This window comes from Salmo salar, chromosome ssa15 (assembly GCF_905237065.1).
Source record: "Salmo salar chromosome ssa15, Ssal_v3.1, whole genome shotgun sequence".
Classification (NCBI taxonomy): domain Eukaryota; kingdom Metazoa; phylum Chordata; class Actinopteri; order Salmoniformes; family Salmonidae; genus Salmo; species Salmo salar.
The window spans coordinates 33,044,086-33,061,005 of NC_059456.1; the positions used below are offsets into that span (position 1 = coordinate 33,044,086).

Genomic DNA, 16,920 nt, shown 5'->3' on the forward strand with positions numbered 1-16,920 from the left:
TACTTACAGTTGTTAGCTACAGTCTGTATTTTTCCCATCCATGTCTGGTCTGAAGTTACCTGAAAGACAGTATTGTAAAAAAAAATTACCATTAACTTTATTTTGCATGGATGTTCAAATGTATCATGATCAATTATGCTAATTGTATTTCAGAAGTCAGATCCGATAGGGTTGTCAATCTTACAGGAATCAGGTTCGGAATAATGTCATCCTAAACAATCTTGCAACGAGTTTGCACAAAACTAGCAGATACTTACAGGTTAGCAACAGTCTGTACTTTTCCCATCCATGTCTGGTCTGAAGTCACCTGAAAGACAGTATGGTAAAACAAATATTACCATTAACTTTATTTTGCATGGATGTTCAAATGTATCATGATCAATTATGCTAATTGTATTTCAGAAGTCAGATCCGACAGGGTTGTCAATCTTACAGGAATCAGGTTCGGGATAGGTTCATCCTTAATACAATCTTTGCAAAAAACTAGGAGTAGACAACAGATTCTTACAGGAAGCCATGTTCTGGTGTAGAGGATTCCATTTCTGGTCTGCATATCTGAAAAACGGTAAGATGAACAGTTTCACATTAAACCCTGGTGCATGTTCAACTGTGGCATCAGAAATTATGCAAATTGTATTTAGGAAAGTCAGATCCGACAGGGTTGTCAATCTTACAGGAATCAGGTTCGGGATAGGTTCATGCTTAATACAATCTTGCAACGAGTTTGCACAAAACTAGCAGATACTTACAGTTGTTAGCTACAGTCTGTATTTTTCCCATCCATGTCTTGTCTGAAGTTACCTGAAAGACAGTATGGTAAAAAAATATTACCATTAACTTTATTTTGCATGGATGTTCAAATGTATCATGATCAATTATGCTAATTGTATTTCAGAAGTCAGATCCGATAGGGTTGTCAATCTTACAGGAATCAGGTTCGGAATAATGTCATCCTTAATTCAATCTTGCAACGAGTTTGTATAAAACTAGCAGATACTTACAGTTAGCAACAAGATGTACTTTTCCCATCCATGTCTGGTCTTTAGTTACCTGAAAGACAGTATGGTAAAAAAATATTACCATTAACTTTATTTTGCATGGATGTTCAAATGTATCATGATCAATTATGCTAATTGTATTTCAGAAGTCAGATCCGACAGGGTTGTCAATCTTACAGGAATCAGGTTCGGGATAGGTTCATGCTTAATACAATCTTGCAACGAGTTTGCACAAAACTAGCAGATACTTACAGTTGTTAGCTACAGTCTGTATTTTTCCCATCCATGTCTTGTCTGAAGTTACCTGAAAGACAGTATGGTAAAAAAAATATTACCATTAACTTTATTTTGCATGGATGTTCAAATGTATCATGATCAATTATGCTAATTGTATTTCAGAAGTCAGATCCGATAGGGTTGTCAATCTTACAGGAATCAGGTTCGGAATAATGTCATCCTTAATACAATCTTGCAACGAGTTTGCACAAAACTAGCAGATACTTACAGTTAGCAACAAGATGTACTTTTCCCATCCATTCTGGTCTGCAGTTCCCTGAAAGACAGTACAGTCAAAATATTACCATGAAGTTTGTGCATGGATGTTCAAATGTATCATGATCAATTATGCTAATTGTATTTCAGAAGTCAGATCCGACAGGGTTGTCAATCTTACAGGAATCAGGTTCGGGATAATTTCATCCTTAATACAATCTTTGCAAAAAACTAGGAGTAGACAACAGATTCTTACAGGAAGCCATGTTCTGGTGTAGAGGATTCCATTTCTGGTCTGCATATCTGAAAAACGGTAAGATGAACAGTTTCACATTACCCTAGTGCATGTTCAACTGTGGCATCAGAAATTATTCTAATTGTATTTCAGAAGTCAGATCCGACAGGGTTGTCAATCTTACAGGAATCAGGTTCGGGATAGGTTCATGCTTAATACAATCTTGCAACGAGTTTGCACAAAACTAGCAGATACTTACAGTTGTTAGCTACAGTCTGTATTTTTCCCATCCATGTCTTGTCTGAAGTTACCTGAAAGACAGTATGGTAAAAAAATATTACCATTAACTTTATTTTGCATGGATGTTCAAATGTATCATGATCAATTATGCTAATTGTATTTCAGAAGTCAGATCCGATAGGGTTGTCAATCTTACAGGAATCAGGTTCGGAATAATGTCATCCTTAATACAATCTTGCAACGAGTTTGCATAAAACTAGCAGATACTTACAGTTAGCAACAAGATGTACTTTTCCCATCCATGTCTGGTCTTTAGTTACCTGAAAGACAGTATGGTAAAAAAAATATTACCATTAACTTTATTTTGCATGGATGTTCAAATGTATCATGATCAATTATGCTAATTGTATTTCAGAAGTCAGATCCGATAGGGTTGTCAATCTTACAGGAATCAGGTTCGGAATAATGTTCATCCTTAATACAATCTTGCAAACGAGTTTGCACAAAACTAGCAGATACTTACAGTTAGCAACAAGATGTACTTTTCCCATCCATTCTGGTCTGCAGTTGCCTGAAAGACAGTACAGTCAAAATATTAACATGAAGTTTGTGCATGCATGTTCAAATGTATCATGATCAATTATGCTAATTGTATTTCAGAAGTCAGATCCGACAGGGTTGTCAATCTTACAGGAATCAGGTTCGGGATAGGTTCATGCTTAATACAATCTTGCAACGAGTTTGCATAAAACTAGCAGATACTTACAGTTGTTAGCTACAGTCTGTATTTTTCCCATCCATGTCTTGTCTGAAGTTACCTGAAAGACAGTATGGTAAAAAAAATATTACCATTAACTTTATTTTGCATGGATGTTCAAATGTATCATGATCAATTATGCTAATTGTATTTCAGAAGTCAGATCCGATAGGGTTGTCAATCTTACAGGAATCAGGTTCGGAATAATGTCATCCTTAATACAATCTTGCAACGAGTTTGCACAAAACTAGCAGATACTTACAGTTAGCAACAAGATGTACTTTTCCCATCCATTCTGGTCTGCAGTTCCCTGAAAGACAGTACAGTCAAAATATTAACATGAAGTTTGTGCATGCATGTTCAAATGTATCATGATCAATTATGCTAATTGTATTTCAGAAGTCAGATCCGACAGGGTTGTCAATCTTACAGGAATCAGGTTCGGAATAATGTCATCCTTAATACAATCTTTGCAAAAAACTAGGAGTAGACAACAGATTCTTACAGGAAGCCATGTTCTGGTGTAGAGGATTCCATTTCTGGTCTGCATATCTGAAAAACGGTAAGGTGAACAGTTTCACATTACCCTAGTGCATGTTCAACTGTGGCATCAGAAATTATTCTAATTGTATTTCAGAAGTCAGATCCGACAGGGTTGTCAATCTTACAGGAATCAGGTTCGGGATAGGTTCATGCTTAATACAATCTTGCAACGAGTTTGCACAAAACTAGCAGATACTTACAGTTGTTAGCTACAGTCTGTATTTTTCCCATCCATGTCTTGTCTGAAGTTACCTGAAAGACAGTATGGTAAAAAAAATATTACCATTAACTTTATTTTGCATGGATGTTCAAATGTATCATGATAATTATGCTAATTGTATTTCAGAAGTCAGATCCGATAGGGTTGTCAATCTTACAGGAATCAGGTTCGGAATAATGTCATCCTTAATACAATCTTGCAACGAGTTTGCATAAAACTAGCAGATACTTACAGTTAGCAACAAGATGTACTTTTCCCATCCATGTCTGGTCTTTAGTTACCTGAAAGACAGTATGGTAAAAAAATATTACCATTAACTTTATTTTGCATGGATGTTCAAATGTATCATGATCAATTATGCTAATTGTATTTCAGAAGTCAGATCCGATAGGGTTGTCAATCTTACAGGAATCAGGTTCGGAATAATGTTCATCCTTAATACAATCTTGCAAACGAGTTTGCACAAAACTAGCAGATACTTACAGTTAGCAACAAGATGTACTTTTCCCATCCATTCTGGTCTGCAGTTGCCTGAAAGACAGTACAGTCAAAATATTAACATGAAGTTTGTGCATGCATGTTCAAATGTATCATGATCAATTATGCTAATTGTATTTCAGAAGTCAGATCCGACAGGGTTGTCAATCTTACAGGAATCAGGTTCGGGATAGGTTCATGCTTAATACAATCTTGCAACGAGTTTGCACAAAACTAGCAGATACTTACAGTTGTTAGCTACAGTCTGTATTTTTCCCATCCATGTCTGGTCTGAAGTTACCTGAAAGACAGTATTGTAAAAAAAAATTACCATTAACTTTATTTTGCATGGATGTTCAAATGTATCATGATCAATTATGCTAATTGTATTTCAGAAGTCAGATCCGATAGGGTTGTCAATCTTACAGGAATCAGGTTCGGAATAATGTCATCCTTAATACAATCTTGCAACGAGTTTGCATAAAACTAGCAGATACTTACAGTTAGCAACAAGATGTACTTTTCCCATCCATGTCTGGTCTTTAGTTACCTGAAAGACAGTATGGTAAAAAAAATATTACCATTAACTTTATTTTGCATGGATGTTCAAATGTATCATGATCAATTATGCTAATTGTATTTCAGAAGTCAGATCCGACAGGGTTGTCAATCTTACAGGAATCAGGTTCGGGATAGGTTCATGCTTAATACAATCTTGCAACGAGTTTGCACAAAACTAGCAGATACTTACAGTTGTTAGCTACAGTCTGTATTTTTCCCATCCATGTCTGGTCTGAAGTTACCTGAAAGACAGTATTGTAAAAAAAAATTACCATTAACTTTATTTTGCATGGATGTTCAAATGTATCATGATCAATTATGCTAATTGTATTTCAGAAGTCAGATCCGATAGGGTTGTCAATCTTACAGGAATCAGGTTCGGAATAATGTCATCCTAAAAAATCTTGCAACGAGTTTGCACAAAACTAGCAGATACTTACAGTTGTTAGCTACAGTCTGTACTTTTCCCATCCATGTCTGGTCTGAAGTTACCTGAAAGACAGTATGGTAAAACAAATATTACCATTAACTTTATTTTGCATGGATGTTCAAATGTATCATGATCAATTATGCTAATTGTATTTCAGAAGTCAGATCCGACAGGGTTGTCAATCTTACAGGAATCAGGTTCGGGATAGGTTCATCCTTAATACAATCTTTGCAAAAAACTAGGAGTAGACAACAGATTCTTACAGGAAGCCATGTTCTGGTGTAGAGGATTCCATTTCTGGTCTGCATATCTGAAAAACGGTAAGATGAACAGTTTCACATTAAACCCTGGTGCATGTTCAACTGTGGCATCAGAAATTATGCAAATTGTATTTAGGAAAGTCAGATCCGACAGGGTTGTCAATCTTACAGGAATCAGGTTCGGGATAGGTTCATGCTTAATACAATCTTGCAACGAGTTTGCACAAAACTAGCAGATACTTACAGTTGTTAGCTACAGTCTGTATTTTTCCCATCCATGTCTTGTCTGAAGTTACCTGAAAGACAGTATGGTAAAAAAATATTACCATTAACTTTATTTTGCATGGATGTTCAAATGTATCATGATCAATTATGCTAATTGTATTTCAGAAGTCAGATCCGATAGGGTTGTCAATCTTACAGGAATCAGGTTCGGAATAATGTCATCCTTAATTCAATCTTGCAACGAGTTTGCATAAAACTAGCAGATACTTACAGTTAGCAACAAGATGTACTTTTCCCATCCATGTCTGGTCTTTAGTTACCTGAAAGACAGTATGGTAAAAAAAATATTACCATTAACTTTATTTTGCATGGATGTTCAAATGTATCATGATCAATTATGCTAATTGTATTTCAGAAGTCAGATCCGATAGGGTTGTCAATCTTACAGGAATCAGGTTCGGAATAATGTCATCCTTAATACAATCTTGCAACGAGTTTGCACAAAACTAGCAGATACTTACAGTTAGCAACAAGGTGTACTTTTCCCATCCATTCTGGTCTGCAGTTGCCTGAAAGACAGTACAGTCAAAATATTAACATGAAGTTTGTGCATGCATGTTCAAATGTATCATGATCAATTATGCTAATTGTATTTCAGAAGTCAGATCCGACAGGGTTGTCAATCTTACAGGAATCAGGTTCGGGATAGGTTCATGCTTAATACAATCTTGCAACGAGTTTGCACAAAACTAGCAGATACTTACAGTTGTTAGCTACAGTCTGTATTTTTCAGATCCATGTCTGGTCTGAAGTTACCTGAAAGACAGTATGGTAAAAAAATATTACCATTAACTTTATTTTGCATGGATGTTCAAATGTATCATGATCAATTATGCTAATTGTATTTCAGAAGACAGATCCGATAGGGTTGTCAATCTTACAGGAATCAGGTTCGGAATAATGTCATCCTTAATACAATCTTGCAACGAGTTTGCACAAAACTAGCAGATACTTACAGTTAGCAACAAGATGTACTTTTCCCATCCATTCTGGTCTGCAGTTCCCTGAAAGACAGTACAGTCAAAATATTAACATGAAGTTTGTGCATGCATGTTCAAATGTATCATGATCAATTATGCTAATTGTATTTCAGAAGTCAGATCCGACAGGGTTGTCAATCTTACAGGAATCAGGTTCGGGATAGGTTCATCCTTAATACAATCTTTGCAAAAAACTAGGAGTAGACAACAGATTCTTACAGGAAGCCATGTTCTGGTGTAGAGGATTCCATTTCTGGTCTGCATATCTGAAAAACGGTAAGGTGAACAGTTTCACATTACCCTAGTGCATGTTCAACTGTGGCATCAGAAATTATGCTAATTGTATTTCAGAAGTCAGATCCGACAGGGTTGTCAATCTTACAGGAATCAGGTTCGGGATAGGTTCATGCTTAATACAATCTTGCAACGAGTTTGCACAAAACTAGCAGATACTTACAGTTGTTAGCTACAGTCTGTATTTTTCCCATCCATGTCTTGTCTGAAGTTACCTGAAAGACAGTATGGTAAAAAAAATATTACCATTAACTTTATTTTGCATGGATGTTCAAATGTATCATGATAATTATGCTAATTGTATTTCAGAAGTCAGATCCGATAGGGTTGTCAATCTTACAGGAATCAGGTTCGGAATAATGTCATCCTTAATACAATCTTGCAACGAGTTTGCATAAAACTAGCAGATACTTACAGTTAGCAACAAGATGTACTTTTCCCATCCATGTCTGGTCTTTAGTTACCTGAAAGACAGTATGGTAAAAAAAATATTACCATTAACTTTATTTTGCATGGATGTTCAAATGTATCATGATCAGTTATGCTAATTGTATTTCAGAAGTCAGATCCGACAGGGTTGTCAATCTTACAGGAATCAGGTTCGGGATAGGTTCATTCTTAATACAATCTTTGCAAAAAACTAGGAGTAGACAACAGATTCTTACAGGAAGCCATGTTCTGGTGTAGAGGATTCCATTTCTGGTCTGCATATCTGAAAAACGGTAAGATGAACAGTTTCACATTAAACCCTGGTGCATGTTCAACTGTGGCATCAGAAATCATGCAAATTGTATTTCAGAAGTCAGATCCGACAGGGTTGTCAATCTTACAGGAATCAGGTTCGGGATAGGTTCATGCTTAATACAATCTTGCAACGAGTTTGCACAAAACTAGCAGATACTTACAGTTGTTAGCTACAGTCTGTATTTTTCCCATCCATGTCTGAAGTTACCTGAAAGACAGTATGGTAAAAAAAATATTACCATGAACTTTATTTTGCATGGATGTTCAAATGTATCATGATCAATTATGCTAATTGTATTTCAGAAGTCAGATCCGATAGGGTTGTCAATCTTACAGGAATCAGGTTCGGAATAATGTCATCCTTAATACAATCTTGCAACGAGTTTGCATAAAACTAGCAGATACTTACAGTTAGCAACAAGATGTACTTTTCCCATCCATGTCTGGTCTTTAGTTACCTGAAAGACAGTATGGTAAAAAAAATATTACCATTAACTTTATTTTGCATGGATGTTCAAATGTATCATGATCAATTATGCTAATTGTATTTCAGAAGTCAGATCCGACAGGGTTGTCAATCTTACAGGAATCAGGTTCGGGATAGTTCATCCTTAATACAATCTTTGCAAAAAACTAGGAGTAGACAACAGATTCTTACAGGAAGCCATGTTCTGGTGTAGAGGATTCCATTTCTGGTCTGCATATCTGAAAAACGGTAAGATGAACAGTTTCACATTACCCTAGCATGGATGTTCAAATGTGGCATCATGAAATTATTCTAATTGTATTTCAGAAGTCAGATCCGACAGGGTTGTCAATCTTACAGGAATCAGGTTCGGGATATGGTTCATGCTTAATACAATCTTGCAACGAGTTTGCACAAAACTAGCAGATACTTACAGTTGTTAGCTACAGGCTGTATTTTTCCCATCCATGTCTGGTCTGAAGTTACCTGAAAGACAGTATGGTAAAAAAAATATTACCATTAACTTTATTTTGCATGGATGTTCAAATGTATCATGATCAATTATGCTAATTGTATTTCAGAAGTCAGATCCGATAGGGTTGTCAATCTTACAGGAATCAGGTTCGGAATAATGTCATCCTTAAACAATCTTGCAACGAGTTTGCACAAAACTAGCAGATACTTACAGTTGTTAGCTACAAGTCTGTACTTTTCCCATCCATGTCTGGTCTGAAGTTACCTGAAAGACAGTATGGTAAAACAAATATTACCATTAACTTTATTTTGCATGGATGTTCAAATGTATCATGATCAATTATGCTAATTGTATTTCAGAAGTCAGATCCGACAGGATTGTCAATCTTACAGGAATCAGGTTCGGGATAGGTTCATCCTTAATACAATCTTTGCAAAAAACTAGGAGTAGACAACAGATTCTTACAGGAAGCCATGTTCTGGTGTAGAGGATTCCATTTCTGGTCTGCATATCTGAAAAACGGTAAGATGAACAGTTTCACATTAAACCCTGGTGCATGTTCAACTGTGGCATCAGAAATTATGCTAATTGTATTTAGGAAAGTCAGATCCGACAGGGTTGTCAATCTTACAGGAATCAGGTTCGGGATAGGTTCATGCTTAATACAATCTTGCAACGAGTTTGCACAAAACTAGCAGATACTTACAGTTGTTAGCTACAGTCTGTATTTTTCCCATCCATGTCTGGTCTGAAGTTACCTGAATGACAGTATGGTAAAAAAATATTACCATTAACTTTATTTTGCATGGATGTTCAAATGTATCATGATCAATTATGCTAATTGTATTTCAGAAGTCAGATCCGATAGGGTTGTCAATCTTACAGGAATCAGGTTCGGAATAATGTCATCCTTAATACAATCTTGCAACGAGTTTGCATAAAACTAGCAGATACTTACAGTTAGCAACAAGATGTACTTTTCCCATCCATGTCTGGTCTGTAGTTACCTGAAAGACAGTATGGTAAAAAAATATTACCATTAACTTTATTTTGCATGGATGTTCAAATGTATCATGATCAATTATGCTAATTGTATTTCAGAAGTCAGATCCGACAGGGTTGTCAATCTTACAGGAATCAGGTTCGGGATAGGTTCATCCTTAATACAATCTTTGCAAAAAACTAGGAGTAGACAACAGATTCTTACAGGAAGCCATGTTCTGGTGTAGAGGATTCCATTTCTGGTCTGCATATCTGAAAAACGGTAAGATGAACAGTTTCACATTAAACCCTGGTGCATGTTCAACTGTGGCATCAGAAATCATGCAAATTGTATTTCAGAAGTCAGATCCGACAGGGTTGTCAATCTTACAGGAATCAGGTTCGGGATAGGTTCATGCTTAATACAATCTTGCAACGAGTTTGCACAAAACTAGCAGATACTTACAGTTGTTAGCTACAGTCTGTATTTTTCAGATCCATGTCTGGTCTGAAGTTACCTGAAAGACAGTATGGTAAAAAAATATTACCATTAACTTTATTTTGCATGGATGTTCAAATGTATCATGATCAATTATGCTAATTGTATTTCAGAAGTCAGATCCGATAGGGTTGTCAATCTTACAGGAATCAGGTTCGGAATAATGTCATCCTTAATACAATCTTGCAACGAGTTTGCACAAAACTAGCAGATACTTACAGTTAGCAACAAGATGTACTTTTCCCATCCATTCTGGTCTGCAGTTCCCTGAAAGACAGTACAGTCAAAATATTAACATGAAGTTTGTGCATGGATGTTCAAATGTATCATGATCAATTATGCTAATTGTATTTCAGAAGTCAGATCCGACAGGGTTGTCAATCTTACAGGAATCAGGTTCGGGATAGGTTCATCCTTAATACAATCTTTGCAAAAAACTAGGAGTAGACAACAGATTCTTACAGGAAGCCATGTTCTGGTGTAGAGGATTCCATTTCTGGTCTGCATATCTGAAAAACGGTAAGATGAACAGTTTCACATTACCCTAGTGCATGTTCAACTGTGGCATCAGAAATTATTCTAATTGTATTTCAGAAGTCAGATCCGACAGGGTTGTCAATCTTACAGGAATCAGGTTCGGGATAGGTTCATGCTTAATACAATCTTGCAACGAGTTTGCACAAAACTAGCAGATACTTACAGTTGTTAGCTACAGTCTGTATTTTTCCCATCCATGTCTGGTCTGAAGTTACCTGAAAGACAGTATGGTAAAAAAAATATTACCATTAACTTTATTTTGCATGGATGTTCAAATGTATCATGATCAATTATGCTAATTGTATTTCAGAAGTCAGATCCGATAGGGTTGTCAATCTTACAGGAATCAGGTTCGGAATAATGTCATCCTAAAAAATCTTGCAACGAGTTTGCACAAAACTAGCAGATACTTACAGTTGTTAGCTACAGTCTGTACTTTTCCCATCCATGTCTGGTCTGAAGTTACCTGAAAGACAGTATGGTAAAAAAAATATTACCATTAACTTTATTTTGCATGGATGTTCAAATGTATCATGATAATTATGCTAATTGTATTTCAGAAGTCAGATCCGATAGGGTTGTCAATCTTACAGGAATCAGGTTCGGAATAATGTCATCCTTAATACAATCTTGCAACGAGTTTGCATAAAACTAGCAGATACTTACAGTTAGCAACAAGATGTACTTTTCCCATCCATGTCTGGTCTTTAGTTACCTGAAAGACAGTATGGTAAAAAAAATATTACCATTAACTTTATTTTGCATGGATGTTCAAATGTATCATGATCAATTATGCTAATTGTATTTCAGAAGTCAGATCCGACAGGGTTGTCAATCTTACAGGAATCAGGTTCGGGATAGGTTCATTCTTAATACAATCTTTGCAAAAAACTAGGAGTAGACAACAGATTCTTACAGGAAGCCATGTTCTGGTGTAGAGGATTCCATTTCTGGTCTGCATATCTGAAAAACGGTAAGATGAACAGTTTCACATTAAACCCTGGTGCATGTTCAACTGTGGCATCAGAAATCATGCAAATTGTATTTCAGAAGTCAGATCCGACAGGGTTGTCAATCTTACAGGAATCAGGTTCGGGATAGGTTCATGCTTAATACAATCTTGCAACGAGTTTGCACAAAACTAGCAGATACTTACAGTTGTTAGCTACAGTCTGTATTTTTCCCATCCATGTCTGAAGTTACCTGAAAGACAGTATGGTAAAAAAATATTACCATTAACTTTATTTTGCATGGATGTTCAAATGTATCATGATCAATTATGCTAATTGTATTTCAGAAGTCAGATCCGATAGGGTTGTCAATCTTACAGGAATCAGGTTCGGAATAATGTCATCCTTAATACAATCTTGCAACGAGTTTGCATAAAACTAGCAGATACTTACAGTTAGTAACAAGATGTACTTTTCCCATCCATTCTGGTCTGCAGTTCCCTGAAAGACAGTACAGTCAAAATATTAACATGAAGTTTGTGCATGCATGTTCAAATGTATCATGATCAATTATGCTAATTGTATTTCAGAAGTCAGATCCGACAGGGTTGTCAATCTTACAGGAATCAGGTTCGGAATAATGTCATCCTTAATACAATCTTGCAACGAGTTTGCACAAAACTAGCAGATACTTACAGTTAGCAACAAGATGTACTTTTCCCATCCATTCTGGTCTGCAGTTACCTGAAAGACAGTATGGTAAAAAAATATTACCATTAACTTTATTTTGCATGGATGTTCAAATGTATCATGATCAATTATGCTAATTGTATTTCAGAAGTCAGATCCGATAGGGTTGTCAATCTTACAGGAATCAGGTTCGGAATAATGTCATCCTTAATACAATCTTGCAACGAGTTTGCATAAAACTAGCAGATACTTACAGTTGTTAGCTACAGTCTGTATTTTTCCCATCCATGTCTGGTCTGAAGTTACCTGAAAGACAGTATGGTAAAAAAATATTACCATTAACTTTATTTTGCATGGATGTTCAAATGTATCATGATCAATTATGCTAATTGTATTTCAGAAGTCAGATCCGATAGGGTTGTCAATCTTACAGGAATCAGGTTCGGAATAATGTCATCCTTAATACAATCTTGCAACGAGTTTGCACAAAACTAGCAGATACTTACAGTTAGCAACAAGATGTACTTTTCCCATCCATTCTGGTCTGCAGTTCCCTGAAAGACAGTACAGTCAAAATATTAACATGAAGTTTGTGCATGCATGTTCAAATGTATCATGATCAATTATGCTAATTGTATTTCAGAAGTCAGATCCGACAGGGTTGTCAATCTTACAGGAATCAGGTTCGGGATAGGTTCATCCTTAATACAATCTTTGCAAAAAACTAGGAGTAGACAACAGATTCTTACAGGAAGCCATGTTCTGGTGTAGAGGATTCCATTTCTGGTCTGCATATCTGAAAAACGGTAAGATGAACAGTTTCACATTAAACCCTGGTGCATGTTCAACTGTGGCATCAGAAATTATGCTAATTGTATTTCAGAAGTCAGATCCGATAGGGTTGTCAATCTTACAGGAATCAGGTTCGGGATAGGTTCATGCTTAATACAATCTTGCAACGAGTTTGCACAAAACTAGCAGATACTTACAGTTGTTAGCTACAGTCTGTATTTTTCCCATCCATGTCTGGTCTGAAGTTACCTGAAAGACAGTATGGTAAAAAAAATATTACCATTAACTTTATTTTGCATGGATGTTCAAATGTATCATGATAATTATGCTAATTGTATTTCAGAAGTCAGATCCGATAGGGTTGTCAATCTTACAGGAATCAGGTTCGGAATAATGTCATCCTTAATACAATCTTGCAACGAGTTTGCATAAAACTAGCAGATACTTACAGTTAGCAACAAGATGTACTTTTCCCATCCATGTCTGGTCTTTAGTTACCTGAAAGACAGTATGGTAAAAAAAATATTACCATTAACTTTATTTTGCATGGATGTTCAAATGTATCATGATCAATTATGCTAATTGTATTTCAGAAGTCAGATCCGATAGGGTTGTCAATCTTACAGGAATCAGGTTCGGAATAATGTCATCCTTAATACAATCTTGCAACGAGTTTGCATAAAACTAGCAGATACTTACAGTTGTTAGCTACAGTCTGTATTTTTCCCATCCATGTCTGGTCTGAAGTTACCTGAAAGACAGTATGGTAAAAAAAATATTACCATTAACTTTATTTTGCATGGATGTTCAAATGTATCATGATCAATTATGCTAATTGTATTTCAGAAGTCAGATCCGATAGGGTTGTCAATCTTACAGGAATCAGGTTCGGAATAATGTCATCCTTAATACAATCTTGCAACGAGTTTGCACAAAACTAGCAGATACTTACAGTTAGCAACAAGATGTACTTTTCCCATCCATGTCTGGTCTTTAGTTACCTGAAAGACAGTATGGTAAAAAAATATTACCATTAACTTTATTTTGCATGGATGTTCAAATGTATCATGATCAATTATGCTAATTGTATTTCAGAAGTCAGATCCGACAGGGTTGTCAATCTTACAGGAATCAGGTTCGGGATAGGTTCATGCTTAATACAATCTTGCAACGAGTTTGCACAAAACTAGCAGATACTTACAGTTGTTAGCTACAGTCTGTATTTTTCCCATCCATGTCTGGTCTGCAGTTACCTGAAAGACAGTATGGTAAAAAAATATTACCATTAACTTTATTTTGCATGGATGTTCAAATGTATCATGATCAATTATGCTAATTGTATTTCAGAAGTCAGATCCGATAGGGTTGTCAATCTTACAGGAATCAGGTTCGGAATAATGTCATCCTTAATACAATCTTGCAACGAGTTTGCACAAAACTAGCAGATACTTACAGTTAGCAACAAGATGTACTTTTCCCATCCATTCTGGTCTGCAGTTACCTGAAAGACAGTACAGTAAAAATATTAACATGAAGTTTGTGCATGCATGTTCAAATGTATCATGATCAATTATGCTAATTGTATTTCAGAAGTCAGATCCGACAGGGTTGTCAATCTTACAGGAATCAGGTTCGGGATAGGTTCATCCTTAATACAATCTTTGCAAAAAAACTAGGAGTAGACAACAGATTCTTACAGGAAGCCATGTTCTGGTGTAGAGGATTCCATTTCTGGTCTGCATATCTGAAAAACGGTAAGATGAACAGTTTCACATTAAACCCTGGTGCATGTTCAACTGTGGCATCAGAAATTATGCTAATTGTATTTCAGAAGTCAGATCCGATAGGGTTGTCAATCTTACAGGAATCAGGTTCGGGATAGGTTCATGCTTAATACAATCTTGCAACGAGTTTGCACAAAACTAGCAGATACTTACAGTTGTTAGCTACAGTCTGTATTTTTCCCATCCATGTCTTGTCTGAAGTTACCTGAAAGACAGTATGGTAAAAAAAATATTACCATTAACTTTATTTTGCATGGATGTTCAAATGTATCATGATAATTATGCTAATTGTATTTCAGAAGTCAGATCCGATAGGGTTGTCAATCTTACAGGAATCAGGTTCGGAATAATGTCATCCTTAATACAATCTTGCAACGAGTTTGCATAAAACTAGCCGATACTTACAGTTAGCAACAAGATGTACTTTTCCCATCCATGTCTGGTCTTTAGTTACCTGAAAGACAGTATGGTAAAAAAATATTACCATTAACTTTATTTTGCATGGATGTTCAAATGTATCATGATCAATTATGCTAATTGTATTTCAGAAGTCAGATCCGACAGGGTTGTCAATCTTACAGGAATCAGGTTCGGGATAGGTCATTCTTAATACAATCTTAACGATTTGCAAAAAACTAGGAGTAGACAACAGATACTTACAGGAAGCCATGTTCTGGTGTAGAGGATTCCATTTCTGGTCTGCAGTTATCTGAAAAACAGTAAGGTGAAAAGTTTCACATTACCCTAGATGCATGTTCAACTGTGGCATCAGAAATTATGCTAATTGTATTTCAGAAGTCAGATCCGACAGGGTTGTCAATCTTACAGGAATCAGGTTCGGGATAGGTTCATGCTTAATACAATCTTGCAACGAGTTTGCACAAAACTAGCAGATACTTACAGTTGTTAGCAACAGTCTGTATTTTTCCCATCCATGTCTGGTCTGAAGTTACCTGAAAGACAGTATGGTAAAAAAATATTACCATTAACTTTATTTTGCATGGATGTTCAAATGTATCATGATCAATTATGCTAATTGTATTTCAGAAGTCAGATCCGATAGGGTTGTCAATCTTAAAAGGAATCAGGTTCGGAATAATGTCATCCTTAATACAATCTTGCAACGAGTTTGCACAAAACTAGCAGATACTTACAGTTAGCAACAAGATGTACTTTTCCCATCCATGTCTGGTCTTTAGTTACCTGAAAGACAGTATGGTAAAAAAATATTACCATTAACTTTATTTTGCATGGATGTTCAAATGTATCATGATCAATTATGCTAATTGTATTTCAGAAGTCAGATCCGACAGGGTTGTCAATCTTACAGGAATCAGGTTCGGATAGGTTCATCCTTAATACAATCTTTGCAAAAAACTAGGAGTAGACAACAGATTCTTACAGGAAGCCATGTTCTGGTGTAGAGGATTCCATTTCTGGTCTGATATCTGAAAAACGGTAAGATGAACAGTTTCACATTACCCTAGTGCATGTTCAACTGTGGCATCAGAAATTATGCAAATTGTATTTCTATCCGAAGAGTTGTCAATCTTACAGGAATCAGGTTCGGGATAGGTTCATGCTTAATACAATCTTGCAACGAGTTTGCACAAAACTAGCAGATACTTACATGTTAGCAACAGTCTGTATTTTTCCCATCCATGTCTGAGTTACCTGAAAGACAGTATGGTAAAAAAATATTACCATTAACTTTATTTTGCATGGATGTTCAAATGTATCATGATCAATTATGCTAATTGTATTTCAGAAGTCAGATCCGATAGGGTTGTCAATCTTACAGGAATCAGGTTCGGAATAATGTCATCCTTAATACAATCTTGCAACGAGTTTGCATAAAACTAGCAGATACTTACAGTTAGCAACAAGATGTACTTTTCCCATCCATTCTGGTCTGTAGTTACCTGAAAGACAGTATGGTAAAAAAATATTACCATTAACTTTATTTTGCATGGATGTTCAAATGTATCATGATCAATTATGCTAATTGTATTTCAGAAGTCAGATCCGACAGGGTTGTCAATCTTACAGGAATCAGGTTCGGGATAGGTTCATTCTTAATACAATCTTTGCAAAAAACTAGGAGTAGACAACAGATTCTTACAGGAAGCCATGTTCTGGTGTAGAGGATTCCATTTCTGGTCTGCATATCTGAAAAACGGTAAGATGAACAGTTTCACATTAAACCCTAGTGCATGTTCAACTGTGGCAT

The 16,920-nt window shown here is 35.9% G+C and overlaps 1 protein-coding gene and 63 non-coding genes across 64 annotated transcripts in view; all 64 read right to left on the bottom strand.

Annotated features, from left to right (window-relative positions):
* LOC106571278 (uncharacterized) overlaps window positions 1-16,920 on the bottom strand; it is a 59,366-nt gene that overhangs the window by 13,085 nt on the left and 29,361 nt on the right. The window contains exons 43-76 of the mRNA XM_045695629.1: window positions 16,813-16,859; window positions 16,565-16,612; window positions 15,096-15,144; window positions 14,604-14,650; window positions 14,360-14,407; window positions 13,606-13,657; window positions 12,864-12,910; window positions 12,621-12,668; window positions 12,369-12,420; window positions 12,121-12,168; window positions 11,878-11,925; window positions 11,391-11,437; window positions 10,889-10,940; window positions 10,400-10,446; window positions 10,157-10,204; window positions 9,164-9,215; window positions 8,923-8,969; window positions 7,926-7,974; window positions 7,438-7,484; window positions 7,188-7,236; window positions 6,698-6,744; window positions 6,455-6,502; window positions 5,458-5,509; window positions 5,217-5,263; window positions 3,969-4,016; window positions 3,466-3,517; window positions 3,228-3,274; window positions 2,985-3,032; window positions 2,732-2,783; window positions 2,489-2,536; window positions 1,747-1,793; window positions 1,504-1,551; window positions 1,251-1,302; window positions 509-555 (exon numbers count right to left, since the gene is read on the bottom strand). Of these exons, the coding sequence (XP_045551585.1) occupies window positions 509-555; window positions 1,251-1,302; window positions 1,504-1,551; window positions 1,747-1,793; window positions 2,489-2,536; window positions 2,732-2,783; window positions 2,985-3,032; window positions 3,228-3,274; window positions 3,466-3,517; window positions 3,969-4,016; window positions 5,217-5,263; window positions 5,458-5,509; window positions 6,455-6,502; window positions 6,698-6,744; window positions 7,188-7,236; window positions 7,438-7,484; window positions 7,926-7,974; window positions 8,923-8,969; window positions 9,164-9,215; window positions 10,157-10,204; window positions 10,400-10,446; window positions 10,889-10,940; window positions 11,391-11,437; window positions 11,878-11,925; window positions 12,121-12,168; window positions 12,369-12,420; window positions 12,621-12,668; window positions 12,864-12,910; window positions 13,606-13,657; window positions 14,360-14,407; window positions 14,604-14,650; window positions 15,096-15,144; window positions 16,565-16,612; window positions 16,813-16,859 (1,655 nt within the window). The remainder of the gene's footprint in view (window positions 1-508; window positions 556-1,250; window positions 1,303-1,503; window positions 1,552-1,746; window positions 1,794-2,488; window positions 2,537-2,731; window positions 2,784-2,984; window positions 3,033-3,227; window positions 3,275-3,465; window positions 3,518-3,968; window positions 4,017-5,216; window positions 5,264-5,457; window positions 5,510-6,454; window positions 6,503-6,697; window positions 6,745-7,187; window positions 7,237-7,437; window positions 7,485-7,925; window positions 7,975-8,922; window positions 8,970-9,163; window positions 9,216-10,156; window positions 10,205-10,399; window positions 10,447-10,888; window positions 10,941-11,390; window positions 11,438-11,877; window positions 11,926-12,120; window positions 12,169-12,368; window positions 12,421-12,620; window positions 12,669-12,863; window positions 12,911-13,605; window positions 13,658-14,359; window positions 14,408-14,603; window positions 14,651-15,095; window positions 15,145-16,564; window positions 16,613-16,812; window positions 16,860-16,920) is intronic.
* LOC123727561 (small nucleolar RNA SNORD50) lies at window positions 147-218 on the bottom strand. Its single transcript, XR_006759555.1, has one exon. It is a non-coding gene; the product is annotated as a small nucleolar RNA SNORD50 (small nucleolar RNA).
* On the bottom strand, window positions 396-467 carry LOC123727595 (small nucleolar RNA SNORD50). The gene has a single exon (XR_006759589.1). It is a non-coding gene; the product is annotated as a small nucleolar RNA SNORD50 (small nucleolar RNA).
* LOC123727533 (small nucleolar RNA SNORD50) lies at window positions 889-960 on the bottom strand. Its single transcript, XR_006759527.1, has one exon. It is a non-coding gene; the product is annotated as a small nucleolar RNA SNORD50 (small nucleolar RNA).
* LOC123727423 (small nucleolar RNA SNORD50) lies at window positions 1,138-1,209 on the bottom strand. Its single transcript, XR_006759419.1, has one exon. It is a non-coding gene; the product is annotated as a small nucleolar RNA SNORD50 (small nucleolar RNA).
* Window positions 1,391-1,462, bottom strand: LOC123727477 (small nucleolar RNA SNORD50). The gene has a single exon (XR_006759472.1). It is a non-coding gene; the product is annotated as a small nucleolar RNA SNORD50 (small nucleolar RNA).
* Window positions 1,634-1,705, bottom strand: LOC123727613 (small nucleolar RNA SNORD50). The gene has a single exon (XR_006759607.1). It is a non-coding gene; the product is annotated as a small nucleolar RNA SNORD50 (small nucleolar RNA).
* On the bottom strand, window positions 1,872-1,943 carry LOC123727424 (small nucleolar RNA SNORD50). The gene has a single exon (XR_006759420.1). It is a non-coding gene; the product is annotated as a small nucleolar RNA SNORD50 (small nucleolar RNA).
* Window positions 2,124-2,195, bottom strand: LOC123727478 (small nucleolar RNA SNORD50). Its single transcript, XR_006759473.1, has one exon. It is a non-coding gene; the product is annotated as a small nucleolar RNA SNORD50 (small nucleolar RNA).
* LOC123727554 (small nucleolar RNA SNORD50) lies at window positions 2,374-2,446 on the bottom strand. The gene has a single exon (XR_006759548.1). It is a non-coding gene; the product is annotated as a small nucleolar RNA SNORD50 (small nucleolar RNA).
* Window positions 2,619-2,690, bottom strand: LOC123727425 (small nucleolar RNA SNORD50). The gene has a single exon (XR_006759421.1). It is a non-coding gene; the product is annotated as a small nucleolar RNA SNORD50 (small nucleolar RNA).
* LOC123727479 (small nucleolar RNA SNORD50) lies at window positions 2,872-2,943 on the bottom strand. The gene has a single exon (XR_006759474.1). It is a non-coding gene; the product is annotated as a small nucleolar RNA SNORD50 (small nucleolar RNA).
* On the bottom strand, window positions 3,115-3,186 carry LOC123727542 (small nucleolar RNA SNORD50). Its single transcript, XR_006759536.1, has one exon. It is a non-coding gene; the product is annotated as a small nucleolar RNA SNORD50 (small nucleolar RNA).
* LOC123727426 (small nucleolar RNA SNORD50) lies at window positions 3,353-3,424 on the bottom strand. Its single transcript, XR_006759422.1, has one exon. It is a non-coding gene; the product is annotated as a small nucleolar RNA SNORD50 (small nucleolar RNA).
* On the bottom strand, window positions 3,605-3,676 carry LOC123727480 (small nucleolar RNA SNORD50). The gene has a single exon (XR_006759475.1). It is a non-coding gene; the product is annotated as a small nucleolar RNA SNORD50 (small nucleolar RNA).
* Window positions 3,854-3,926, bottom strand: LOC123727555 (small nucleolar RNA SNORD50). Its single transcript, XR_006759549.1, has one exon. It is a non-coding gene; the product is annotated as a small nucleolar RNA SNORD50 (small nucleolar RNA).
* Window positions 4,099-4,170, bottom strand: LOC123727428 (small nucleolar RNA SNORD50). The gene has a single exon (XR_006759424.1). It is a non-coding gene; the product is annotated as a small nucleolar RNA SNORD50 (small nucleolar RNA).
* LOC123727481 (small nucleolar RNA SNORD50) lies at window positions 4,351-4,422 on the bottom strand. Its single transcript, XR_006759476.1, has one exon. It is a non-coding gene; the product is annotated as a small nucleolar RNA SNORD50 (small nucleolar RNA).
* LOC123727429 (small nucleolar RNA SNORD50) lies at window positions 4,601-4,672 on the bottom strand. The gene has a single exon (XR_006759425.1). It is a non-coding gene; the product is annotated as a small nucleolar RNA SNORD50 (small nucleolar RNA).
* On the bottom strand, window positions 4,853-4,924 carry LOC123727576 (small nucleolar RNA SNORD50). The gene has a single exon (XR_006759570.1). It is a non-coding gene; the product is annotated as a small nucleolar RNA SNORD50 (small nucleolar RNA).
* On the bottom strand, window positions 5,104-5,175 carry LOC123727596 (small nucleolar RNA SNORD50). The gene has a single exon (XR_006759590.1). It is a non-coding gene; the product is annotated as a small nucleolar RNA SNORD50 (small nucleolar RNA).
* On the bottom strand, window positions 5,597-5,668 carry LOC123727534 (small nucleolar RNA SNORD50). Its single transcript, XR_006759528.1, has one exon. It is a non-coding gene; the product is annotated as a small nucleolar RNA SNORD50 (small nucleolar RNA).
* On the bottom strand, window positions 5,847-5,918 carry LOC123727482 (small nucleolar RNA SNORD50). The gene has a single exon (XR_006759477.1). It is a non-coding gene; the product is annotated as a small nucleolar RNA SNORD50 (small nucleolar RNA).
* On the bottom strand, window positions 6,090-6,161 carry LOC123727430 (small nucleolar RNA SNORD50). The gene has a single exon (XR_006759426.1). It is a non-coding gene; the product is annotated as a small nucleolar RNA SNORD50 (small nucleolar RNA).
* Window positions 6,342-6,413, bottom strand: LOC123727535 (small nucleolar RNA SNORD50). Its single transcript, XR_006759529.1, has one exon. It is a non-coding gene; the product is annotated as a small nucleolar RNA SNORD50 (small nucleolar RNA).
* LOC123727597 (small nucleolar RNA SNORD50) lies at window positions 6,585-6,656 on the bottom strand. Its single transcript, XR_006759591.1, has one exon. It is a non-coding gene; the product is annotated as a small nucleolar RNA SNORD50 (small nucleolar RNA).
* On the bottom strand, window positions 6,823-6,894 carry LOC123727431 (small nucleolar RNA SNORD50). The gene has a single exon (XR_006759427.1). It is a non-coding gene; the product is annotated as a small nucleolar RNA SNORD50 (small nucleolar RNA).
* LOC123727484 (small nucleolar RNA SNORD50) lies at window positions 7,075-7,146 on the bottom strand. Its single transcript, XR_006759479.1, has one exon. It is a non-coding gene; the product is annotated as a small nucleolar RNA SNORD50 (small nucleolar RNA).
* On the bottom strand, window positions 7,325-7,396 carry LOC123727390 (small nucleolar RNA SNORD50). Its single transcript, XR_006759386.1, has one exon. It is a non-coding gene; the product is annotated as a small nucleolar RNA SNORD50 (small nucleolar RNA).
* On the bottom strand, window positions 7,565-7,636 carry LOC123727432 (small nucleolar RNA SNORD50). Its single transcript, XR_006759428.1, has one exon. It is a non-coding gene; the product is annotated as a small nucleolar RNA SNORD50 (small nucleolar RNA).
* LOC123727485 (small nucleolar RNA SNORD50) lies at window positions 7,813-7,884 on the bottom strand. Its single transcript, XR_006759480.1, has one exon. It is a non-coding gene; the product is annotated as a small nucleolar RNA SNORD50 (small nucleolar RNA).
* LOC123727558 (small nucleolar RNA SNORD50) lies at window positions 8,063-8,133 on the bottom strand. Its single transcript, XR_006759552.1, has one exon. It is a non-coding gene; the product is annotated as a small nucleolar RNA SNORD50 (small nucleolar RNA).
* Window positions 8,303-8,375, bottom strand: LOC123727569 (small nucleolar RNA SNORD50). Its single transcript, XR_006759563.1, has one exon. It is a non-coding gene; the product is annotated as a small nucleolar RNA SNORD50 (small nucleolar RNA).
* LOC123727590 (small nucleolar RNA SNORD50) lies at window positions 8,810-8,881 on the bottom strand. Its single transcript, XR_006759584.1, has one exon. It is a non-coding gene; the product is annotated as a small nucleolar RNA SNORD50 (small nucleolar RNA).
* LOC123727486 (small nucleolar RNA SNORD50) lies at window positions 9,303-9,374 on the bottom strand. Its single transcript, XR_006759481.1, has one exon. It is a non-coding gene; the product is annotated as a small nucleolar RNA SNORD50 (small nucleolar RNA).
* Window positions 9,552-9,623, bottom strand: LOC123727598 (small nucleolar RNA SNORD50). The gene has a single exon (XR_006759592.1). It is a non-coding gene; the product is annotated as a small nucleolar RNA SNORD50 (small nucleolar RNA).
* On the bottom strand, window positions 9,792-9,863 carry LOC123727433 (small nucleolar RNA SNORD50). Its single transcript, XR_006759429.1, has one exon. It is a non-coding gene; the product is annotated as a small nucleolar RNA SNORD50 (small nucleolar RNA).
* LOC123727487 (small nucleolar RNA SNORD50) lies at window positions 10,044-10,115 on the bottom strand. Its single transcript, XR_006759482.1, has one exon. It is a non-coding gene; the product is annotated as a small nucleolar RNA SNORD50 (small nucleolar RNA).
* Window positions 10,287-10,358, bottom strand: LOC123727600 (small nucleolar RNA SNORD50). Its single transcript, XR_006759594.1, has one exon. It is a non-coding gene; the product is annotated as a small nucleolar RNA SNORD50 (small nucleolar RNA).
* LOC123727434 (small nucleolar RNA SNORD50) lies at window positions 10,525-10,596 on the bottom strand. Its single transcript, XR_006759430.1, has one exon. It is a non-coding gene; the product is annotated as a small nucleolar RNA SNORD50 (small nucleolar RNA).
* On the bottom strand, window positions 10,778-10,849 carry LOC123727577 (small nucleolar RNA SNORD50). The gene has a single exon (XR_006759571.1). It is a non-coding gene; the product is annotated as a small nucleolar RNA SNORD50 (small nucleolar RNA).
* On the bottom strand, window positions 11,028-11,099 carry LOC123727488 (small nucleolar RNA SNORD50). Its single transcript, XR_006759483.1, has one exon. It is a non-coding gene; the product is annotated as a small nucleolar RNA SNORD50 (small nucleolar RNA).
* Window positions 11,278-11,349, bottom strand: LOC123727391 (small nucleolar RNA SNORD50). Its single transcript, XR_006759387.1, has one exon. It is a non-coding gene; the product is annotated as a small nucleolar RNA SNORD50 (small nucleolar RNA).
* On the bottom strand, window positions 11,518-11,589 carry LOC123727435 (small nucleolar RNA SNORD50). The gene has a single exon (XR_006759431.1). It is a non-coding gene; the product is annotated as a small nucleolar RNA SNORD50 (small nucleolar RNA).
* LOC123727489 (small nucleolar RNA SNORD50) lies at window positions 11,765-11,836 on the bottom strand. The gene has a single exon (XR_006759484.1). It is a non-coding gene; the product is annotated as a small nucleolar RNA SNORD50 (small nucleolar RNA).
* LOC123727543 (small nucleolar RNA SNORD50) lies at window positions 12,008-12,079 on the bottom strand. The gene has a single exon (XR_006759537.1). It is a non-coding gene; the product is annotated as a small nucleolar RNA SNORD50 (small nucleolar RNA).
* On the bottom strand, window positions 12,256-12,327 carry LOC123727490 (small nucleolar RNA SNORD50). The gene has a single exon (XR_006759485.1). It is a non-coding gene; the product is annotated as a small nucleolar RNA SNORD50 (small nucleolar RNA).
* Window positions 12,508-12,579, bottom strand: LOC123727491 (small nucleolar RNA SNORD50). Its single transcript, XR_006759486.1, has one exon. It is a non-coding gene; the product is annotated as a small nucleolar RNA SNORD50 (small nucleolar RNA).
* LOC123727601 (small nucleolar RNA SNORD50) lies at window positions 12,751-12,822 on the bottom strand. Its single transcript, XR_006759595.1, has one exon. It is a non-coding gene; the product is annotated as a small nucleolar RNA SNORD50 (small nucleolar RNA).
* On the bottom strand, window positions 12,991-13,062 carry LOC123727403 (small nucleolar RNA SNORD50). The gene has a single exon (XR_006759399.1). It is a non-coding gene; the product is annotated as a small nucleolar RNA SNORD50 (small nucleolar RNA).
* LOC123727492 (small nucleolar RNA SNORD50) lies at window positions 13,243-13,314 on the bottom strand. The gene has a single exon (XR_006759487.1). It is a non-coding gene; the product is annotated as a small nucleolar RNA SNORD50 (small nucleolar RNA).
* LOC123727493 (small nucleolar RNA SNORD50) lies at window positions 13,493-13,564 on the bottom strand. The gene has a single exon (XR_006759488.1). It is a non-coding gene; the product is annotated as a small nucleolar RNA SNORD50 (small nucleolar RNA).
* LOC123727495 (small nucleolar RNA SNORD50) lies at window positions 13,746-13,817 on the bottom strand. The gene has a single exon (XR_006759490.1). It is a non-coding gene; the product is annotated as a small nucleolar RNA SNORD50 (small nucleolar RNA).
* LOC123727436 (small nucleolar RNA SNORD50) lies at window positions 13,995-14,066 on the bottom strand. Its single transcript, XR_006759432.1, has one exon. It is a non-coding gene; the product is annotated as a small nucleolar RNA SNORD50 (small nucleolar RNA).
* Window positions 14,247-14,318, bottom strand: LOC123727496 (small nucleolar RNA SNORD50). Its single transcript, XR_006759491.1, has one exon. It is a non-coding gene; the product is annotated as a small nucleolar RNA SNORD50 (small nucleolar RNA).
* LOC123727602 (small nucleolar RNA SNORD50) lies at window positions 14,490-14,561 on the bottom strand. Its single transcript, XR_006759596.1, has one exon. It is a non-coding gene; the product is annotated as a small nucleolar RNA SNORD50 (small nucleolar RNA).
* On the bottom strand, window positions 14,731-14,802 carry LOC123727404 (small nucleolar RNA SNORD50). The gene has a single exon (XR_006759400.1). It is a non-coding gene; the product is annotated as a small nucleolar RNA SNORD50 (small nucleolar RNA).
* On the bottom strand, window positions 14,983-15,054 carry LOC123727497 (small nucleolar RNA SNORD50). Its single transcript, XR_006759492.1, has one exon. It is a non-coding gene; the product is annotated as a small nucleolar RNA SNORD50 (small nucleolar RNA).
* On the bottom strand, window positions 15,232-15,302 carry LOC123727578 (small nucleolar RNA SNORD50). The gene has a single exon (XR_006759572.1). It is a non-coding gene; the product is annotated as a small nucleolar RNA SNORD50 (small nucleolar RNA).
* LOC123727437 (small nucleolar RNA SNORD50) lies at window positions 15,479-15,550 on the bottom strand. The gene has a single exon (XR_006759433.1). It is a non-coding gene; the product is annotated as a small nucleolar RNA SNORD50 (small nucleolar RNA).
* Window positions 15,731-15,803, bottom strand: LOC123727453 (small nucleolar RNA SNORD50). The gene has a single exon (XR_006759449.1). It is a non-coding gene; the product is annotated as a small nucleolar RNA SNORD50 (small nucleolar RNA).
* Window positions 15,981-16,051, bottom strand: LOC123727562 (small nucleolar RNA SNORD50). Its single transcript, XR_006759556.1, has one exon. It is a non-coding gene; the product is annotated as a small nucleolar RNA SNORD50 (small nucleolar RNA).
* On the bottom strand, window positions 16,452-16,523 carry LOC123727498 (small nucleolar RNA SNORD50). The gene has a single exon (XR_006759493.1). It is a non-coding gene; the product is annotated as a small nucleolar RNA SNORD50 (small nucleolar RNA).
* LOC123727392 (small nucleolar RNA SNORD50) lies at window positions 16,700-16,771 on the bottom strand. The gene has a single exon (XR_006759388.1). It is a non-coding gene; the product is annotated as a small nucleolar RNA SNORD50 (small nucleolar RNA).